This window comes from Melozone crissalis, unplaced genomic scaffold, assembly GCF_028551555.1.
Source record: "Melozone crissalis strain CALT ecotype California unplaced genomic scaffold, PUWL_Pcris_2 ptg000009l_1, whole genome shotgun sequence".
Taxonomy (NCBI): domain Eukaryota; kingdom Metazoa; phylum Chordata; class Aves; order Passeriformes; family Passerellidae; genus Melozone; species Melozone crissalis.
In genome coordinates, this window is record NW_026535787.1 from 15451015 (window position 1) to 15472888 (window position 21874).

Genomic DNA, 21874 nt, shown 5'->3' on the forward strand with positions numbered 1-21874 from the left:
ACCATCCAAGCAGAGGACACGGAAGAGGCGCTTCTGGAAGAGAACCATCAGATACAGCTGAACCCTGTGTCTGGCACTGCAGCTTTAAGGATAAGTGAAGGAGGGTGGCAGAGACCAACAAGCAGAGGTGGGGCGCACAGCAGTGATGGTGTAGGGGACACACTAAGCACAAGACCAAAACTGAGTCTGTAAGACTTTCCACCATCAAAGCCAACAGGGGCACTTAGGAAGCATCACCTTACCTAGGGACAATCACTGCAAGCAAAGCATGTAATTTTAATTCATCTTTCTTATTGCCTCCCATCATTAACTGGGAAGAGAGAGAAATCCACACAGAGACATGGGTGTGCCTGCTAAGCCAGCATTAATAAAATATTTGATGTATGCGTACCTTCAAGCACAACTGGGCTACATATTTCAAAGAGTTTCAGACAACCAAACCCATTTCCTAACTCACAATTAGTCCTGCAGATAACTCCAACTATTAAATATGTCAGTGGCAGGAAGGTGTTAGGGATTTATGAAGCATATGGATCTAACAACCTACATGCAGAAAAACAAACAAAAAACCCCAGTAACTACCACCATTACACAAAAGCATATTTTTTATTAAAAAGACATAAACCTGTATGTATACTAAATGTTTCTTCACACAAGTCATAACATGCCTTGCATTACCAAGGAAACCAACTACAAAACAAAAAGGTTTACTGAAAATTGAGGGGACACTGAGATGAAGCACTCTTATTCTAAATGACAATCTCTCTTTCGTTAACACTGCATTTTTAGCTATGTCAAAAAAAAAATTCAAACATTCCTGTGGTATGCTCTAAGTGAGCACTTTCCTACAGCTGTGTGTTGTTAGTGCCAGTGATATAGCAATTATGATAAGCATTTCTGAGTACCTAATCAAAACAACACAAGCTGCAGAACTGCATTATTGACTTCAAGCACAAATTTATAACCATATTGTACATAAATCTGCTAATACCAAAGGCAAAAAGACCAACAGTTACTATTCTGGGCACCAAAAAATGGGAGACTCAGTATGTGATGTGATCTTATCACAAGAGCTCCATACCTTCTTGGTGTTTCTTGTGGGCTGCTCCTCAGAGCACTGACTCTTTCTCCTTCACAAAGCGGCCACTGACTCCAGTTCCCTTTTCTCCCAGCCACGCCACTCTTTTATAGCATCTTCTTCTCATTGCTTCAGCTGTGGCCTGTTAAAGTCAGGCCTGTTCCTAATATTTGATAATTGGCCCAGCTGCAACTCCTTAAGGGTAAGATTACTTTCTACACTATTTTCTTATATTCTGTCCCCCTACATGGGAAGTTTCAAGAATACTTTTCAAGTATATTGAAGAGGGAGCTACCAAGGATTCTGTAAAAGTAAAAATAAAAACAGAAACTAACACACACAAAACCACTCCAAAAAAAACCAAAACCACACCCACCCCAAAAAAAAAGCCCACTGAAATATCATGGTTGGTGGTTTTTTTAATCAAGAAACTAAGCATCATTTGAGGTCTGAGACAATAAATAACAGAGGAAAGAGAAAGTTTCTAAGCAGACTAAAACAAACCACCAGGACAAATCTGAACAATTATATTTTAAAAGACATGTCTAATTTTAGTTTAACTCTGCTTAGTTTAACTCCATTTCACTTCTACATTCTTTTAATCTTCTGGCCTTGATACTCTCTTAATGACTAAAATGAAACCTTCTCTGAAAGACATACCTATGTAGTCAGAATTCCCCATATGGAGTTAGTGACACCCACCTCATCCCTACCTACAATTTAAATAAAGTCTCGAAAGTAACACAGAAACAATAAACATTATTTTCAAGGAATAGCTCCAGAAAGCTGTGACCTCCCCAATTCCATAAAGGAAAAGATAATATTCATACATAGCACAGCATCTCCTACAGACTTCAAGAGCCACATCCCAAGAAGGCAGGCAGAGAACTACTGCCTGCATGCTCTTCTTACCCCAGGTGCACCTTCTCCTTTCAAAGCACAAGCAGAACAACAGGGAGGATGTGGCCCACTAAATTCAAAGCCTTCTATGTTTTTGACACCATACCAATTTAGATGCCATTAAGTGATCTGGCTGCAGAGGTCTGAAAACATTGAGACACTTTCCAATGGAATTTTTACATGCTTTTTTATGATATGTTGTTAGATTGCAGGTAGGGGGGGTGAGGGGCAAGGAGACAAAGACACAACTCACCCCCAGATGTTGGTGTGGCAACAGAGAGATTTATTTTCCATGCCCCCCCCCCCCCTTATAAAGAGCATTTTGAAAGACCCAGTCTGGATATTCTCATTGGTCTGAACTCCACTCCTGCCCCCCTCAGGACCTGTCCAGTGAAATCTTGCAGCTCCATAAGGGATCTGACTGGGAGCAGCCCCTGTCAGTCAATCCTGGGGCTGGGTATTCGATATTCACTAACAATATGTAATTGAAATCATGGGAACAGTTGACTCAACACACTCCCCCTTTCTTTTCTGAATACTTTCACTGAAAAAAAAACACATCAGTTTCTAGATTTCTGTACCACCTGACTTAGGAAGAAAACTTGGTATCCTATGACATACGCTGTTCATCAAAATAAAGCCAAAGAATGAATCTGCAGGTACACACACCCAAAATCTATAGGGTTTTTATTTAGGAAATGCTAAACCACATAAAGATTTACTTGTAATTATAAGGCTTTCTCTCTATTCTTCCCCTTGATTCTTACAAGAGAATCACTTGCTTTCCAAAGACACTCAGTAAGTTGTTTATTGCCTCTTCCAATCAACTTGGGAAAACTATTCAAATCTGGTTCTTACAACACCTGCCACAGAGCAGCAAGTAAAATCTTCCATTTTCCTACCCTCGAAGATCACTTTCAGACAGACCAGCAATTTGACTCCTGACGTGACCAAAAGCAGTCTCTGAGCGACAGAAAACAGAGTCAAGAGTCAAAAGTCACAAAAACCAGCGACACAATGTTTCTCAAAGATGGCTAGAGTGAGAAGTGGAGTTGGGAGTGGTGCTTTTTTGAGGTGTTGATGGGTGTTGTTTTTTGGGGTTTTTTTTCTAAATGAACCTTATATTGGACTGCTGCTCCTTAAATAAGAATTAAAACTCTTAGAGCAAGATAAAAGAAGCTGAACACCAAAAAAGACAACACTGCAATGAAAACAAATCTCACAAGACTTATGAGTTTACTGACTGCACAGTAAGTGAGAACAGGACTTTTTATTGGTGTAGAAGACACTCACAAGCCCCTCTGGACCTGGTGTGATGGATCCTGGCAACCCACCAGCCCAGAGAGGCAGGAGAATCTCAGGGGAGCAGCACCAGAACCATGGAGCTTGGAAACGGGACACAGATCCTGGGAGATCTCCCCACCCACACTTCTGCAAAAGGCAAAATAAAGGCAAGAATTCAAAGCAAATCTTAAGGCTCTGGACAGCACAATGCAAACAAAACAAATGGTACTCTGATGGAGTGGTGCCGATACCCAATTGCTTCCATTTTCTTTCAGCCTCCTGGACAAGCTTTTACCTTGCCAGAAGCCTAATTCCAGGGAAAGAGTAGGGGCATCTGATGGCAGCCAAGGCAACAGTATCACACCAACATTCACCTTGCAGATTTATCTGGAACTATTCTCTGGAATTAAAAAGCTTAAAAATTACTTTATGTAATGGATAAACAAAGCCTGTGCTCCAGCTTAAACTCTGTATTCCCCAAAGGCTCCTGTGGCGTGGTACACCAGCCTCAGCTGTCACAGGAACAGAGGAGCTATTGCTCCTAACCACATTATTTAGTGATCTTCCTCACAAGGGGTTTTTTTTCCTCTGCAGACTCAGTCATCAAAACATGAGAAGATGTGAAAATGCATTAAATACTCCTCATCTGTAAATGTGAACCAATTTCTTAAAAACTGTTTCTTTCCTCCTTGAAAATTTCTGTTTTGAAGGAGCAGAGCTGAATGCATGGAGCAAAGACAACCATAAGCAGATACAGTGCAAACTTGCTCAGCACTACCCAAGAGCATCCAGGATCTTTAGTTTTTTACCAGATTTTACAAAATCTTTAAAGGGTTCAAAAAACTTATCACTCACTTTTTATCAAAATTCAATACCAAGAAAAAACACTTTCCAATTGTCTCCTTTATTAGTTCTGCAAATTTGATTGCATTTTTATCTGTGAAATCCCAAACTGTAATTACCAGTTTTTCAAAGAAAACACTTGCTCACAACAGCCTTAAAAGCAAAACCATCAAGTTTAAGGCTTAATTATGTTTTGATAGCAGCAAATCTCATATCCTGAAATCAATAACAAAATCATTTGTATTGTATTTGCAACCAGTCTTATTGTCTACAAAATATGGTATGACTAGACACTAGTGTATTCCCCTCAGGGTGTGTGGTTAAGGCATTGGGAGTAGCCGGTGCAAAGAGAACTCAAATTCCATAATTAGAACAGAGAAATTTAATCTAACCTCTTTCACATTACAGGTTATTATTACATTTCTCTTGTTTACAATGATGAAGCCATCTTGTATTTACCTCCTTGGAAAATTAGTTCTGCAGTCCTCACATCTGAAGGCAAAACAATCTATTTATCTTTTCAGCTTGTCCCAAGCCTCCACTGCCAAAAACACGTCCCCAGTTTCCATCTGCAAAGCCTTTCAGATAGGATCCTTGGCATGTCTTTCCTTGCCTGGTATTTCTTCTTTGAGGAGGCAAATAAGGCACTTTTCAGAGTCTTCATTTTGATAAATTAGATTGTTCTTCTCACCTGGTTTAACCTCCACAGTTGGAATTAATTTTTTTGGTTTTAAATGACTTCTATCCAACAAGTCTCCCTTCCCCATGCCCTTCTCAGAGAGGATGGCATACTCCCAACACAGGCTCCAGGCCCCAACAGGCTCCAGCCCCTCTTAAAAAGGAGGCAGTCACTTGACTGATTATCAGACCCAGTGTCAAACACCAGTTTTACACCAACAACAGAAAATTCAAGGCTTCCATCCACTACTGTTGAGCCTCACAAGTCAACAGCACTTTATAAGTCACATTTTCTCTCTCTGCTCATAAAAGGAGTACATAACAGCTTTTTGTTACTTCAAAGTTTTCTTTCAAGTGACAGATTAACTAAAACTTTATTCATCTTATCAGTTAAGAGATACAATTTCCTTAAAACACATTACAAACATTTATGGATGCACTGATATTCAAGCATGTCCAGCCTCACTCAAACAAAAGTGGATGCTTCAGATGAGACAAGCAACCTATGCCAGTCCCAATTTTTACAGCCTGAGCCTTGACATCCAGTATTTTTGCCACTACCCACGGCAGTTCTGTACACAGTTTAGCATTCGTTTTACAGCTACTGCCTCAGTTTTGGAGACAAATTTCAGGAGAAAATGCCCTGGAACAAGCATTTTCTCTAAGGAGAAAGGGCATCAATAACTCCCTTTTCTTCTGATAATGAGAGAAATGAATCAGGGGATGAAAGTGGAAAAAAAGTAGAACTGTTTATTAACAAAGCAAGATACCTGCAAAGCACAGGGGAAAAAAATAATTGAACAATACACTCCACCCACACCTCACTGCATGGCCAGAAGGCAAAGATGGCAGCTGCCCTTCTTCGCCTCTGGGAAGGGAGGAGAAAAAAAGAGTTCACACAGCAGCTGGGAACCTGTCAGATTTCTGGTGTGGGTCTTCTCACAGCAGGCAAAGTTGGTGGAGTTTAATGTCCTTTATTGTGTTGGTTCAGCTCCTCAGAGGTTCTTGGGTTCAGGGTGGTCCCCCCACTGGCTCCCCAGAGGGGCCGGAAAGAAAAGCCAAGCCAAAACCAGCTCAACAGAGAAAAAAACCCAAAAAAACCCCAAAATACAAAATAAAACAAACAAACAAACAAACCAAAAATAACAAAACCAAAACAAAACAAAAAACCACACTGAGGGAATTTCCTGGTAGAGCCTCCAGACTGTCTGGAGCACACCAGAGAGACATTCCCAGGCTCCAGCCCTGCTCTCAGTCCATCTTAGATATCACAGCCATTTCTGGGCATAAAGCAGATTGATTAGGGAATAAAGTACCATCATAAAATCACCCCAAGAAAGTTATGAATTAATCAAAAGCTGTTTGACTGTGGTGGTTTCAGCTGGAAACCGGGCAGAAACACCAATTTTGTGTAGTGGTTTTGGTTTGTCAATTTGAGATTTCCCAGCCAACGTACCAATTAATGTGGTGCTGGCCAAATGCCAGTGCACCCACTAGCATATACTTACTCATTTCCTGGGGTGAGATAGCAAGGAGAAAGGAAAAGCAGGAAGAAGGCAAAGCAGGGTCAAAACTTAAAAGGATATAAAGAAAGCTTTATTAACAGTTACTAAAAAAAAAAGAAAAAAGGAGAATCAGGAAAGAATTTTTAAGAACACTTCTCCTCCCACTACAACCTTTTCTTTCCCACTCACAGTGCACAGAAACAATTCAGTCAGTTTATCACTTCTAGAATCGTCTTTCTGCAGTTCACTTATGGGAGAGGAGTCCCCTCCTCATCCCTCCCATCTGGGACTTGACTTCTTCTTCACCGACCTCGGTGTCTTTATGTTGCTTCTCTACAAGCCTGCACTTTGTCCTTTTTTCTCACCAGAGGAAGGATTGAAGCACTGAAAGAGTTAGTATCTTTCCCAGGGCCTGCAGATGCTCAAGAGGGAGGACTGAAGCACTAAAGAGCTGGTATCTTGCCCAGGGCCTGCAGATGCTCAGGTGGTCCCGGCCAGGCACAGCAGCTTGTGGGGGGGAGCTGTGCGGGCTGGTCTGGGCTAGGGTAATGCTCGGGATCTCTGCAGCCAGGCCAGAGCTCAGCACCAGGCCAGAGCTCAGCACCAGCCCAGAGCTCAGCAGCCAGGCCAGAGCTCAGCACCAGCCCAGAGCTCAGCAGCCAGGCCAGGGCTCAGCACCAGCCCAGAGCTCAGCACCAGGCCAGAGCTCAGCACCAGCCCAGAGCTCAGCAGCCAGGCCAGAGCTCAGCACCAGCCCAGAGCTCAGCAGCCAGGCCAGAGCTCAGCACCAGCCCAGAGCTCAGCAGCCAGGCCAGAGCTCAGCAGCCAGGCCAGAGCTCAGCACCAGCCCAGAGCTCAGCAGCCAGGCCAGAGCTCAGCACCAGCCCAGAGCTCAGCAGCCAGGCCAGAGCTCAGCAGCCAGGCCAGAGCTCAGCACCAGCCCAGAGCTCAGCACCAGCCCAGAGCTCAGCAGAGCTCCCCTGGGGAGGGGGACGATGGCTTCTCCTCCCCTTGCCTGGTGTCTGTGGGTGAACCCCACTGGCAGCAGAATCTTGGCCGTGCCGACCGGGTCCCGTCTGCTCCTGGGCCCGCTGGAGCCCGGCTTGGCGGCGGGCAGGGCTCAGCAGCAGCAGCAGCAGCCCGGGGTCAGCAGCCACGGCACAGCCTGGCCTTGGCCCTGTGGCCTCCCCTGCCCGGCAGCCCATGGGCCCGGCCCCACGACACAGCCAAGACAGGGGAGCCAGGCCGGCTGAGTTACCTGCTGGAAAATATAAGGCTGAATTCCTGGGATTTTTCATTTTTAACATGGAAGTTCACAGAAGTGTATCAGCTTTCTCAGTGGTTTAACAGATTGTCAATTCTCAAAGCTAATTACTGATTTTATTTTTTTGTAAGACATGGAGAAAACTGCTAGCAGCTTCTCTATGCATCACTTCCGTGAGTGCCTCCCATGCAAAACCACCACACTGACAAACCCTAAGTCTCATTTAACTACCTTTTTAGAAATAGTTTAGACTGATTTCAAAGTAAAATGCGCTGATTTAATTTTACCCTGCTATTCATCAGCAATTACACTTTTCTCTCCAGGCTCAGCTGTCCACTGGATTTTCTTGCAAACACATTCAGAAAAGCATCAGTTCCTCTGACCAAATGAACATCTCCTGAACTGGATCAGGGATGTTATGAAGACAGCCAGGGTAATCCAGCAATCTTCCTTCCCTCATGGCACAATAGGAACGGCATCTGCCCCTCTCCCACTCACCTATCTAATCTTGGCCATTCACCAAATAAAACCCATGCAGGCAAGTGCTGACTTTTGTCAGAAACATTGCTTCAGCCTGGATTGCAAGGAGGCTGGCAGGGAAAGGTGAGTCACTCCACCTACACTGCTCAGAGATGTGACCACGACTAAGAAGAACACTTGGAACACTTTCGGCACATGGAAAAGGAGAAAGTGGCTTTTCAGATGCTATGGCTGGCTGGAAAAAGAAAAAAAAATTCCTGACAACTTATATTACCACTATGAGAATAAAAGAAGACTATGCCAAAGTAGAAACTAATCTGAACAAAAGTGAAAGGAAGTGCCAGTGTTTAGGTCCCCTCAGAAGACTTCACAACCCTCTCATTCATGTTTGTGTTTCTGGGCTTCTTACTTGGTCTTTTAGGCTTTGTAATTCCCCTTCTAATCCTTCTGCATAAAATTTAAATATTAAATTTTAATTTGGGGTGGTTTTTTTTGTTGTTTCATTTTGTTTTGTCTTTTGTTAAAATGAAGTAAAGCTGACATCCTCATGATAAATTTGCATGTTGGGATTACCAATTGTCCTCTGTAAATTGCTGGCAATCAAGCACTAGGAGAAAAGTAACACTGAAAGAAAGAAAATTTGGAGTTCCAAAATTCTCGGTTTAAAAAGCTTGTTTTTAAACAACTTCAGCATCATCATCCTTTTAAGACGTAATGGAACTCAGGACAGAATTGGCAAAAGAAAACAATGAAATCATGATGCTGCAAGATGAGTCATTACAAGCAATTTCATTCCACTTCATAATTAAGAGAACTGGGCAGAGGACAGACAAGGCACACATAGCAGAGCTGCAAAAAAGAATCAAACAAACTTCAAAACAACCCAACAGCTTAATGCATGTGACAGATCCAGATGCTCACTCATACTATGCACACACAAACCCCACACACTTCCATACTGGAAGCATTTGACAATTAGACAACAATCCATCAATATTTAGTACATTTAAGTTTACAACACCTTTAAAGAAAAACAAAACACCCCAAATAATGAATGCTTTTTTAAAGCCATAACCTTTTACTACATTTTTTTTCCTTTCTCAGTTTACCTTCCCTTAATAATGTTGTATTTTCCATTGTTTATATAAACAAATATGTACGCATTATATGGGATGTATACTAAAGAGAGGTTTTTCCAAGGAAAAAACAAAAAACAACTAGAAGCCATGACTTAGTTCATGAGGAGCTTTAAAAAATAACTACTATGAAATCAAACCTTTAACAACAACATTTCAAAAAAAATCTACCTCCCCTTGTTTCCAGATAAGGCATAGAGATCAAATAGCTTGCAGTTACATCTGAATGATGAGAAAGCAGAATGCAATAATTCTATCAGTTCAGGATTCTGTATTTCAGATCCAAAACTGCAGCTACAAATAAATTTACATAACTAAGCACAGACAAGAGAACAACTTAAGCTGTTTGTCACAAAACTGTATTATGGTATCTGACCAGGAGAAAAAACTCTCCCCTTCCCAGAGATCGTAACTTAGAGAAAAATCAATTTTACAGGGTAAAATCTTCAGAATGACCAATCTCTACTTTAAAGTTGTGCTGATAAGGTAAGAGAATGTTTGCTGCAGGCACAAACAATGCAATAGTATGACAAGGAGATTGGAAACAACTCCCTGCCCCATCTCTATGTTTTTTAATGTGTGTGTCCATTGGACACCAATTCTAACTGTTGGAGGTGGATGAGGTGGCAATTTTCACTTTCACAAGTTAACGGTATACTTCAACTCTACTGGAATCAATTAAATGGATTACCTAAATTTAAGCTGTATTCCCATTTCATAGTTTCAGAAACCTTCAAGTTCAGTGTTAACACAGTTCCACAAAAATATAAGAAATTTCCCAACCTCCCCCCATCTTGAACACCTATTAAACATGTGCTTTCTTTGATTAATTGTAATCCAAACAGATTTTGTAAATCACATAAACTGCCATACCGGATGATTGTGGCATGAAAAGGTATGACTCCTCTAAAAAGGAACCACTTCTAAATGTTTTTACGAACAGGCAAAACCAGTTTTGCCCCATTCCTGTCATTTGTTACCTGCTGTGCTTGAATAGGTAAACTCTGCTCTGGGGAATTATGAGACCAGATGAAGAACAGAATGTTCCTATCTGGATTAACTCCAAATGGGTCAGTGGGAACTGAGTAGAGTCATCCATCCCTGAATGTACTTCCTTGGAGATTTCTGCCTTTTTGCAGTGACTTGACACTAAGCTTTAACAACCAGACACTCAAGAAGGGTGATACATGAAAAAAATTTCATGCCCAGCTGCAAGTCACCCGAAGGAGGCAAAGGAGCCAACACCTTAATTAAATGTTATTGCACAAACTTCCACAAATGTGGTTTTGGAGGTTGCTCTCTTCCCCTAAGAAGCTGCCTGCTCTTTTAGATGAACCAGCCTGACTGCCTGTGGCCAGTTTCCAACTCAGGTCTCTGAAATGCCACAAGATTACCACCTACCAAAAAATGTCCAGCTCATTCCTTTCAGCACAGCATAAATTGTAAAACCAGCCTAGAGAGGGGTCACACAGCACCTACAGAGTGGAGGCCACTGGAGAAGCAGCTCTTTGCAGCCAGGTCCTGAGTGAGCTCAGCTGCTAACCAGAGGTAAATTACTATCTGGAAAGAACAGCTAGACCACAATGCACCCTGGCCCATGTGCTCCTCTGTTTAAAGCTTGGCTTGGTAGTTACATTTGAACAAGCTTGGCCCATGGTAGTTACATCTGAATGATATACAGATGTATACATATAGTAATGTCAAACATGTTCAGGGGTTAAATATATTTGCATACGTTATCTTGATACATAAGGTGTTTTAATTCATGGAATGCTATCATTTGGACAGAAGCTTTACTTATTTTGGAAAGCATCAATCTGTACTTACTTAGTATTTAATATTCATTTCCCAAGAGAGGATGAAGTTCTCCTCAACGTGCTGGGAGGACAATCAAGAAAACAAAGCCACAAGTCCTGCTCCCCAGATGTACAAGCCAGAGCACTCAGAAAGTTTTTACTGGGAGCTCCAGTAAAGAAACCAGCAACATCCACCCTACTGCTCAGCCCTGTTTCTGTTAATCAATGCAGGGCAAGAAACGTGCAGCACACAACCACAGAACAGTGGTGTCCTTACTGCCAGTAGCTGGTGTAAGGTTTTCCACCCTTCCAAAAAATGTGACTTGTTTGACTATCTTTACTTTCACACTCCAAGATGTGCTTGTCACCTGCAAATCATGTCTTGCAAGCTTCTGCACTGATTACAACCTTAGAGTGTACTGGCCCTTACACTAATTTCCATCACATGAAATTTTTGGTTTGTAATTACTTGAATCATTGTTTTGCTAGAAAGGACAGAATCAAAACAATCCTGTATCCTCCAAACAGTAAGGAGCTTGAGGTGTGGCATTCATATATATAGATACAGATATATGCAAACATACTAATTTGCTGTAATTCAAATTGATGTCTTTTAAGAGAGACCGTTATCCACATCTATTTTGTTTCTCTTTTGTTCTATGAGTAAATTCTCACGTGGAAAGATAAATATTTTTGGTGACTGGAAGCATCTGGAGAGCTTTGGAATCTACATCAAGATTTAATAATCAGGTAGGTCTCTAAACACTTTTTTGATCCAAATCAAGAAAAAATCCCTAGGCTTCAGAACCAATATTACATTAAAATAAAGGGCAGGAAAGTGACTTATTTAGGTCTTAAGACTTAAAGACACAGAGCCATTTCTGGCTGATATTCTCAGCTAGCTCATATCTCCTAAGAGGGCAGAAAATGTGTTTTCAAAACCTCTGCTATAGGTTGAAGGAGAGTTAAGGGAAGGCAGGCAGACCCCAGATCAGGTTGGGAGAATGAGGACTCACCAGACTGCATTCAGCTTTAAGCAAAAAACAGGTCTGAGTGAAAGTTTAACTTTTCTTAAGAGTCCTTTGATTCCAATTATTCCAGGCTCAAGCCTGCTATCAACATTGCTCCTGGCATTCCTCAGCCTGGCAGCAATTGTTGCAAAGTCTCATCACAAGAGCAGGTTCTAAGAGCTAGCCAAGCTTACATAAAGTCCTCGTTCGGTATTTTTCAATTTGCTTTACGTTTAATCTTCTTATACCACAGGAATTTTTTCAAAGTCTCTGGAATCTAAATCCAATAAAACACAGCTCTAGACTTACTTGTTAAAACCACACCAGACACCTCACCTAATAACTTCAATAAACCTATTATGATATATAAACCAAATTACATTTTTATCAGCAGCAGTCTTAATCTCTTAATTGCTTCAATGTAAGGAGGTATGTAAATGTCTGCTGGCTAATACACTCTATGCACTAATAAAATACATATGTATAATATAATAATGTTAAATGTAACACATTACAGATGCAAATATGTTCAGGGGTTAAATATATTTGCATACATTATCTCAATACATAAGGTGTTTTAATGCATTATGTGTATGTGTTGGTGATGGAGAGAGATGGGGAAGACTGATTCAGTGAGCAGAATCTGATTTATTGTGGGATACAAACATGTATATACTATTTCAGGGAGCCTAGTAATGTGTACTGCAGTGATTAGGTTAAAATCACATACACAAACTTATGCATACCACAACATCTCTTGCTTGCAGAGTTTAATGAGATTTGCTTTTTCTGGTAAACCTATCTGATTGAATCTTCTTGCAATCTAGATCTAATTTGCAACGTTCCATTTGCTTTTGCCAAGGCATCCTGCTATCAAATCTCTGATGTAAACCAGGCCCAAACACCATCATCTGTCTTATGTCCCCTAATAACCCAACATCTCCCCCTTTCCTTTCAACCAAAAATACTCTTTTAATGGCCTTATTAATTAATCCCTGCATACACTGAAAGGTATCATGACTAATACAATTATTATCAAAATTACCACATATATACCTATCCTAAAAACAATCTTTTAGTTAAAAACTCCAGCCACTAAAAGGCTCAGGCTTGATCTTTATAAACTAAAAACATTCCCAATGGCAGCCACATTACTGGATTTAGAAAAGCTGCCAGAAGTGTAATTGTACCAAAAGGTTTGATTCTCACACACAGGGAGAAACATTTTTAGACTGATTCCTTCCCATGTATTCAAAATTAACACAAAAATCCAATTTCACAGAACCCAGGAATTCTAATTCTTGGGGTTCCACCAAGGGTGTTCCAGGAGAGTAAGGCATCCAATTTGATATGATTCGGTTTGCTTTCAAAAATTTTAAGTGTAAATATTAGTGTAAAGTTCTGGAAGAGCTATATTCCACCCTAATTTTTTGGTTTTTAATAACATGAGTGTTTGTCATTATGAACATGAAGGTAACATAAAGGCATCACAATATGTAATAAAACGATAAACTTATCCTAAGCAAAAATAAATCAGATAATAGATACAATTAGTAGCATGTGAAAAATAAAATGGTGATTTTAAACAATTTAAATCAATTTCTTAAATATTGTACTATTATTTAGAGTCTGCAGTAATTGGCAAGCTTTATTTTTTAAAGTGAGGGCTTGGAAAATCGTTCTTGGGTAAGATTTTCAAATTCACCTTAAAAGGAGGTTTAGCTATTACAGGTCCAAATTTGACGAGTCAAAATTACTTGAATATAATTTTGGTGCAAAAAATCTTCTCTACTAGTTAAGGCCAGGACTTGGCCAGGGTCCAGGCTTTTAACTGGAAGAGTCTTTTTAATATATTTCAGAAACCTCTTAGTAATAGTAGTTAGAAAACTAGCATATGTCTTATAAATAGCTATACAACAATATGTGAAGGTTTGCAAAGTAGCTGGCTTTCTCATTTATCATTAGTTAGTCTATGGTACCATAGACAAATAGCAAATTAATGAAGTAATGCTTGTTATAAAAAGTCAGTGAATTCACACAATGAGATTAACAACATAATCAGGGTTACTAATATATCAGTAGAAACTGTCTTAAAAAATTGAGGTTATATTTTCCTAGATATTATGCATATATGACATTAAAGTAAAAAAATAAAAAGAAAGCATTCAATAACTCATAACTATTACACTGATAATGGTCATAATATCGAATTGTTTCTCATTGTTCAGTACTACTTATAAAAAATAATACAGCAAAAATTGTTCTTATTTCTATAACAAAATAATGTTATCTTGTAATTTAAATGAGCACATTTTGACAAACATTCATTCAGAATTTTTACATCAATCACTTGAATAGCAAAGGAATTATATCTCATAACTCAAACAGGTATACTTCAACAAGACTTAAAATCAACTTCACTAAAGCTTAACCTTAATAGAGTACCTCCAAAAGAATTTAAAGTTAACATCACTGAGACTAAACAAAAATAATTCTTAGCAAGAATTAGCTTATTTAAACTCTACTATTAGAAAAAGGTTACTGAAAATTTGTCATATAACAGTTAAACATAAAAATAAACAACATTCAAGTAAACAACTGAAATCTTTACAATAAAATTACCTTGCTAGAACTACAGAGTAAAAAGCAGCCACTTAATAAAGCTGACAGTGGAGTTAAGTCTCAAAAAATCACTACAGATAAAGTTCAAGGTTTGTCTTGGATGCGAGCTAAAGAATCTTGAATTTAAAACGTATCTAATTCTTCTTAGTGAACGATGTAGTTATGCTATGTTCCCAATATGTAAAAAGACACCACCTCTATACCAACACCCTTGAATTTTTCTAGTAACAATCCTGTTAAAAATCACAAATCACAAGTTACTAAAATTAGAAGGTAAATCTCAACACTGGCTGGTGCCAGGCAGGGCCACTCCCCCTGCAGCAGCTTTAAAGATTTCTTGTAGGATAGATTAAAGTTTGGCTTAGTAAGAGTGATGGGATATTAACACTGAAGGCTATAACAAAAAACATTTAGTTTGATAGTACTAAATAGCTGTACTGAAAAATTCACAACAAAATATACTGTTAATAAAAGGCAAGTAACTGGAAAGTATAACCTGTTTGACCAGGGCCAGGTGTCCCTCAGGGCTTTAGATCTGTATCAAGTGACCCTTTGGTAGCTGCTGCTCCTTCCAATGCTTGAAAGCACCTGGGGCACTTCAGCCAGGGACCATTGTGGGAGTGTCCCAAATAACTGCTGTACAAAACCTGAATGCATAAAAATTCCCACACATCCCTCCCCCACAAAACTAGGGGGACAGACAGCACCAGAAGTTCAACTGTGGAGGATTTGCCCGTCAGGCCCCATTATCTGCACCAAGTGTTGGCTTTGCTCCTTCCAACCATGCCAGAGAGTCCCCAGGTCGACGATGGTCAATCTAAGGGCTCCGTGAGATAACAGTCACATCGGCTCCCTTATCAATGACTCCTGTTAGGAGCTTAGTCCTTTCAGAGTCACTTTGCATTGGCATGTTCGACGCTCAGATGTAATACAGTTGTGTCCATAAAATCTGTGGGATTCCTGTGGAACCAAAACCCCCATCCCTCTGATCAGCTGTCGGGGGTGCAGACAGGGGTGCTGCAGCAAAGGGTGTAAGTTGAGCTATATCTTTCCTGGCTGGGACTGCACGGGGTGGCTAGGGAGTCCATGCCATGAGTCAGAGTCAATAGCTCCGGGGAGAACAAACAAACAGAGTATGTGTACGCTGTCCAGGTGGTCTGAAAACTCCTGTGGGAATCAAATGAACCAATGAATCAAGCAACATTACTGTGTCAGAGGTTGCCAGGTCCATTCCTGCGCTGGGGGGCTGGTCGGTGACGGTCCTGCCAGGGCTGCCTGCGGTCTCGTGAAGGCTGCTTACGGCAGTGGCTGGGCTGAGGTTTGCTGGGCTGAGGTTTGCGGTGGTCCACTCTGAGGCACTGGCTGGGGAATCTGTGTCTTCACACGGCGCAGCTCTGTGCTTTGGCTCTGGTTTCCCAATATTGGACAACCTTTAAAGTCATACTTAGACCGACACTGATTACTGCACGAGGGCAAATACCCGGAGTTTTGGAGCTGGCCTCTCCCTTTTCAAAACAGTCCCTTTTCAAATGCCCAGATTTCGCACAAGTTTGGGGGCCCCCCTCCTTCAGGGCCTTTTTCTTCAGTTGCATCCATTTTTCACGAGGGTCAGGAGGGAATGGATCAGTCTCATAATCTATCGGCCCTAGATCGAAGGACTTCCCCTCCTCACTGTTAGAGCTGTGGTCAGCAATATAAACTGCTAGAGACCATGAGAAAGGATGCCTTCCCATCTTCCCCTCCTTTCTCTGGGCAGGGGCAAGGTTGATGGCTGTGGCCACTCTTCAGTACAAGAGGTGCCAGTTTCAAGCGGGCAGGGAGAGCCAGAGTGAGGAGAGATAGAGCGGGGTAGGGGGCCGGCAGCATCCGGCCGCTCTCACTTTTTCAATGTCTTAAAAAGTATTCTCCAGGACAGGAGTAAAAGTGATTTAAGGTCCTGCTTTAGGATGGGAGAGTCATGCTTGTCCAGAAGGGCGAGCATGGTTTCATGTGGATGCAACAGCCTGGTCAGAGAGTGAGAAATCCGGGTAAGTTTTCTCACGGTGAACTTGTGAGACTTTAGGAAGTTGCAGAGAAAGGATGATAGCTTGCTATTATTAACAACCTGCAGATGGTGTTTTCCTAATCTCTGTTTTCCTGTTCTTTCTCAAAGATTGTTTATAAGAAAGCTATTTTTGTTAATTAGCCACATAGGTGAAATGTACTGATTGATTGACAAATCTGTCAATCAATCTGTCTGTATCGGAACAGTCTATAAAAAGAGAGAATTTTCATAGTAAAGCTGCTGCTGTGCAAACCAGCCTTCTGGTGAGTCTGTGCTGTCTCTTACTCAACAGCGACAGTTTCATAGACGTCTCTCTCTTTGGGCATTTCCTTTCCCATTTTCAGTTCCTTTTCAGTTCCTCTGGCTCACCTGTCAGTCCCAGGAGACAGGCAATTGTGGGCCCAGACGCGGTTCTCTCAGTGTCACCATCATTTCCAGGGGCTCGCCGACTGCCACCAGTCAGGCCAGTTCATTGCCTCACATGGAAGCACCAATTGTTGGCGATGGACAGAGACAGGCAAGACTGACTCGGTGATCAGAATCCAATTTTATTGTGGGATGCAAATGCTTATACACTATTTCAGGGAGACTAGTAATGTGTACTACAGTGATTAGGTTAAAATCACATACACAAAATTATGCATATCACAACATCACTTGCTTGCAGAGTTTAATGGGATTTTCTTTTTCCAGTAAACCTGTCTGAAAATTAGACCTAGATTGCAAGAAGATTCAAAGTCCCACTTGCTTTTGCCAAGGCATCCTCTTATCAAATCTCTTATGTTAACCAGGTCCAAAGTCCATTGTCTGTCTTATGTCCCCTAATATTCCAACAAGTATGCATACATGTACATGTATATATATACATGGACAATTGTCAAATATAATTTTTATTTATCAAACCAAAAAACAAATTTTTCAGTTTTTGGTTATTGCATACATTTTCTGGAAGCTGTCCAAATTACATCATTCAGAGTATTCAGGACTAAGGATGTCAGTTAAGCCTAGAGAATTGCAACACAGGTGAGCCAACAGTGGATGGGGCAGGCTACCCAGAGAGGTGGCACAGGCTCTGTCCTTAGAGCTCCATTTTCAAGACTCAACTGCACAAAGCCCCATGCAACCCCAGGTCTGCTTTGGGCACAGGGTCAGACCAGAGACCTCCTTCAGGTGATGCTATCTACCAACTTCTTGGCCAAGCCTCCACACCCAACAGCTTGTGTTAATTATTTTACTGAGTCACTAAAAATAATTATTCTACTCAAATAATTATTCTACTCAGAGAAACAGCTGTCGATTTGTCAAGCAATTAGAGAAGTTACTATACTCTTCAGCTATTTTGCTAAGCTTTGTTTTGGAAAAGAACTACTAATTAAATGAAATTGTCATACCTTTTCTTCACTAAACTTATAAATCAAACTGCTTATTATTCTTCACAGTTTATTAAATTCATGCAAATCTCAAGTCGTGAAGAACCAAAGGAGATCTATGCTTCTTGTGGGTTTGCCCTAAAATTCAGCACTGATCAATTAAAAATGAGTAAGGGAGATGGCTTACATCTGTCACACAAACAGCTCATGGGGGAAAAAATTAAAATTTAAAAGCATGAAGATCTCGTCAGCTTCCTCAGGTTTTCATACACGATTCGTGAAGAAGCACAGCAGTTGATCGTGTTTTTTCCACAGAAAAGGCATCTGAAGATCATGCAAGTCTCAAAATTGTCTGTTAATCATTAATCAAACAAAAGACAAATGAGAAAGCAAGGGAGAAGCTTCCTTTCTTTACTCACTCATTTGTTCACATGACTGCCAAGGATCCTGATGATCCCAGAGAGCCTGCCCTATGTACCCACTCAGACACCCACCCTCTGTCAGCATCTTAAATAAAAGTGCAAAAGAGTTCCTGCAACAAATGCAAACCTTTGCCAGGGAAATTTGGGAACAGAATTGATAGAAAGAGTCTGTAATAGAAGCAAAAATAAAGGCATTGCTCCCCCCCCACATTTAAATGTCACTTCTTGAAAGATCTACTAGGAAACTAAACAATGAAGAAACAAATATTTGGTTTCTTTTCCTAAAAAACCAAACAAAAAATGCCAAAAATAGCAAAAATAAGAACCTATGTACATTACCCAGGTTAGAGAAAAACACTGTCAAGAAATATCCTTTTTGTCTTTTTTCTGAGGACCAGCTTATGAGATACTGATATCTGAACAATTTCATTTCAGTCAGCTGGTAAAGGAGTCTTGCTTAGAAACAGGCAGCTAGAGCAGGGAACAAAATAGACATAGCAGAAGCCTCAGTGTGCTAATGAGAGGAAATTATTTATAAACTGAGATCATTGACACAAATTCATAAGGATAGTTACTGTCTGTTACATTTATCTACTAAAACCAGACAATTACTGAAAAAGATTAAATGCAAGAATAGCTACTGCAGAATATGGCAGTTTCACAAACAATGACAACTCTCAGCCAATGAGAATGATTCACATGAGGGTCAGAAAGTTACATGCTAAGCAACCATGGCAGCACCAGGACATCACTACAGAAGATTTCCTTTTAAGATGCTAAATCATTATTAATCTACTTGTAATTTTAGAAAGGAATTCTTCATGTGTAAAATAGAGAGAATTTGTTTTGGTCCTGTTTTTCTCTTGCTCATACCATTTTCCAAAGCAAAAGTACACTACAAAGCAAAGTACAGATTCTTTGCTGCATTCCAGAAAGTACTTGTAAAAATAGCAGGAAAAACATTTCATTCCAGAAAAGAGATTTACAGAAAATCTAATTCAAACATAAAAATTTCACCCTTTAGCATAAGAAGATAGTTCAAGAGCAGAACATGCACGCACGCCATTTCTATTACATGAAATATTTAGTGTTACAAAAACAAGTGGCTTGCTCAAAACATCAACCTTACAGAATCAAGACTGACAAACACCTTACCACAAGATCACCAGATGTTAAAACCTACTTCCCCATGAAACATAAAGAAAAGGAATAAATGTCAAGCCTCAAACATTCACATGGAACGACAGAAGACAGAAAGCTTCTGCAGAAACATCAGTGCCCATTTCAGTTAATGTTTCCAGACAGAGGATGTCTCTTAAAATTCTGGCCATCACTAAGGCAGACACCATCACAGAAGTCACTGAGCATACACGTTCAGTCCTCCTGAACAGTTCTGGTACAAAATTCAAGCCTTTCTTCCAGCACCTTCGCAGTGGCAACACCTACACACCTATCCATTAAGGTCAGGGCTACAAAGAGCCAACAGAAAAATCCATCCTTCTATGGTCTATCTTGACGCATGGCATCAATCATAAAATCTCATTTTTTACTTAAGCTACACACCTAAGGCAGACCTTTCCTTCTGTTACATTCAGACAAAAAATGGTTGAAAGAAGCTACTAAACTCCAACGAGTGCTATAACTGGAAGCTTTAAACATCTGAGCATCTGCAGAACTGCTCAAATTGATACATCCTGCCCAATGTTGGCAAGATCACGCCTCAAAGCAGGAGCCTGTGGCGGGCAGCCCTGGCTGCAGGGACGGAGGGCTGGCATGAAGCTGTCTGTCTCCTCTTATTCATGGCGTACTGGGGTTCCTCCCGGGAAGGGCACCACAGACCCGCATCCCCATGCCCTGGGGAAGCGGGGCGGGCACCGCGAGCATCCCTCTCTGCTATCAGGCTAAATACTGTGCACCACCTCACCCCACCCAGTCCCTGATTCCCCCCAGGAGAAGGGGAATTGACACAGGAGGAGGACAGAAGCCGAAGCCTTCAGGCCGAAGCATGGCAAGCAGGGAGCGAAGGAGACCTCGAGGTGACTCACCCCTCCCACACCTTCTTTTTTGAGATCCGCCGGGGGGAGGGGGGGGCGGGGGAAGAACGGCACCCAGCCGTGCTAACTCCTCCTCTGGGATCCAAGCGTTCAGCCAGCCCACCCCGCAGCCACTGCGGTGCGGCACACCCCCGGACGGGCGGGCCCGGGGGACCCCCAGCCCCCGCCCGACCCCGAGGGAGTGACCCGCGGAGGTGCGGCCCGGCCGGGGCGGGCGGAGCCACCCCGGGGAAGGGAGGAAAGAGGGCGGGCAGGGGCGGAGGGGCGCGGGCTGTCGGCGCCTCCTCTCTGCTGCACTGCAGAGGCGCCATCTTCCCGCGCCTCCGGCCCGCGGGGGGGCTCGGGCCGGCCCCGACCACCGCCCCCCCGGGCACCGCCTTCCCGCGGGGCCTCTGCACCAGCCGCCGGGGAGCTCTGGCCGCCGTCCCGCACACCTGCGCCGCCCAAGGCCCGCTCCCCCGCATGGGAGGATACCACCGGCTCCGCAGCCCGGTTTACGCTTCCCTGCCGGGGAGACGCCCTCGCGTCCCCCGCTCGCAGCCTGGCTGCTCTCCCCGGCCCCCGCCCTAACGGGGTACGCCGCGGGGCCATCCGCCTGCGGCGTGCCTGCTCCTGGGGAAAGTTCCCCTCCCCGCGCCCCCGGCGGAGCCAACCCCAAGGCAGAACCGGTGCCCCAGGCGTAGGGGGCAGCGCCCCGGCAGCCGGACACGCTCAGCGGGGCTGGGGGCGCCAGCACCGGGAGCTCCCAGCCCCGCTCCCTTCCCGATGGCTCCGCCGCCCCCGGCTCGCCGCTCCTATTGTTCGGCGGCAGCCAGGGATGGAACACCACTAAGAAAGCAACGCTCGCCTGCCCCGCCGCGGCCAAGCCCACGCCGCGGGGGCGGCTGCGGACAGACAAAGCTTCGGAGAAGCGGTGGAGGGTGGTAGGGAAGCCCCCGCCCGCTGCTTCCTGCCCCACTTACCTCTAGAGCCCGAGCGGCGCCGGCGGCCAGCAGCAGGACGGCTAAGTGGGGCAGCATCGCGGCGGCTGGGAGCGGGGAGGAAGGAGGGGAAGGAGGGATGCCGTCCGGCGAGACGCGACGGGGTCCGACTGTAAATCCTCGAGGCCGTGCCGCTGCCGAGGAAAACGACTGATGTGCGGCGGCTCCGGCAGCGGCGCGGCGGGGCCGGTCAGCTGATGGCCCGGCCCGCCCCCGAGCGGGCGGTGCGGCCGCCCGGCCTGCGGGGACCCCTGGCGGCGGCGCCCGGGCGGTGCGGCCGTGCCTCGGGGCGGGCGGACCGGCTCTACCTGCCCTCGGTGGGTCTGAGGGAGCTCCCGTGCCCTCCTCGGCCGCTCGGTACCACCCATCACCTTCCCCGCACTGCCTGTCCGCCGCCCGCCTCTGCCA

General features: G+C 43.2%; 1 protein-coding gene across 3 annotated transcripts in view; it reads right to left on the reverse strand.

Annotated features, from left to right (window-relative positions):
- The window catches only part of APP (amyloid beta precursor protein), a 199370-nt gene extending 177704 nt beyond the window's left edge, over positions 1 to 21666 (reverse strand). For 2 of the 3 annotated variants that reach the window (XM_054270244.1, XM_054270245.1), the window contains exon 1: positions 21449 to 21666. In XM_054270244.1, the coding sequence (XP_054126219.1) occupies positions 21449 to 21505 (57 nt within the window). In that variant the 5' untranslated portion in view covers positions 21506 to 21666. The remainder of the gene's footprint in view (positions 1 to 21448) is intronic. The other variant, XM_054270243.1, reaches the window with a different exon arrangement.
- Between the last annotated feature and the right edge of the window lie 208 nt (positions 21667 to 21874).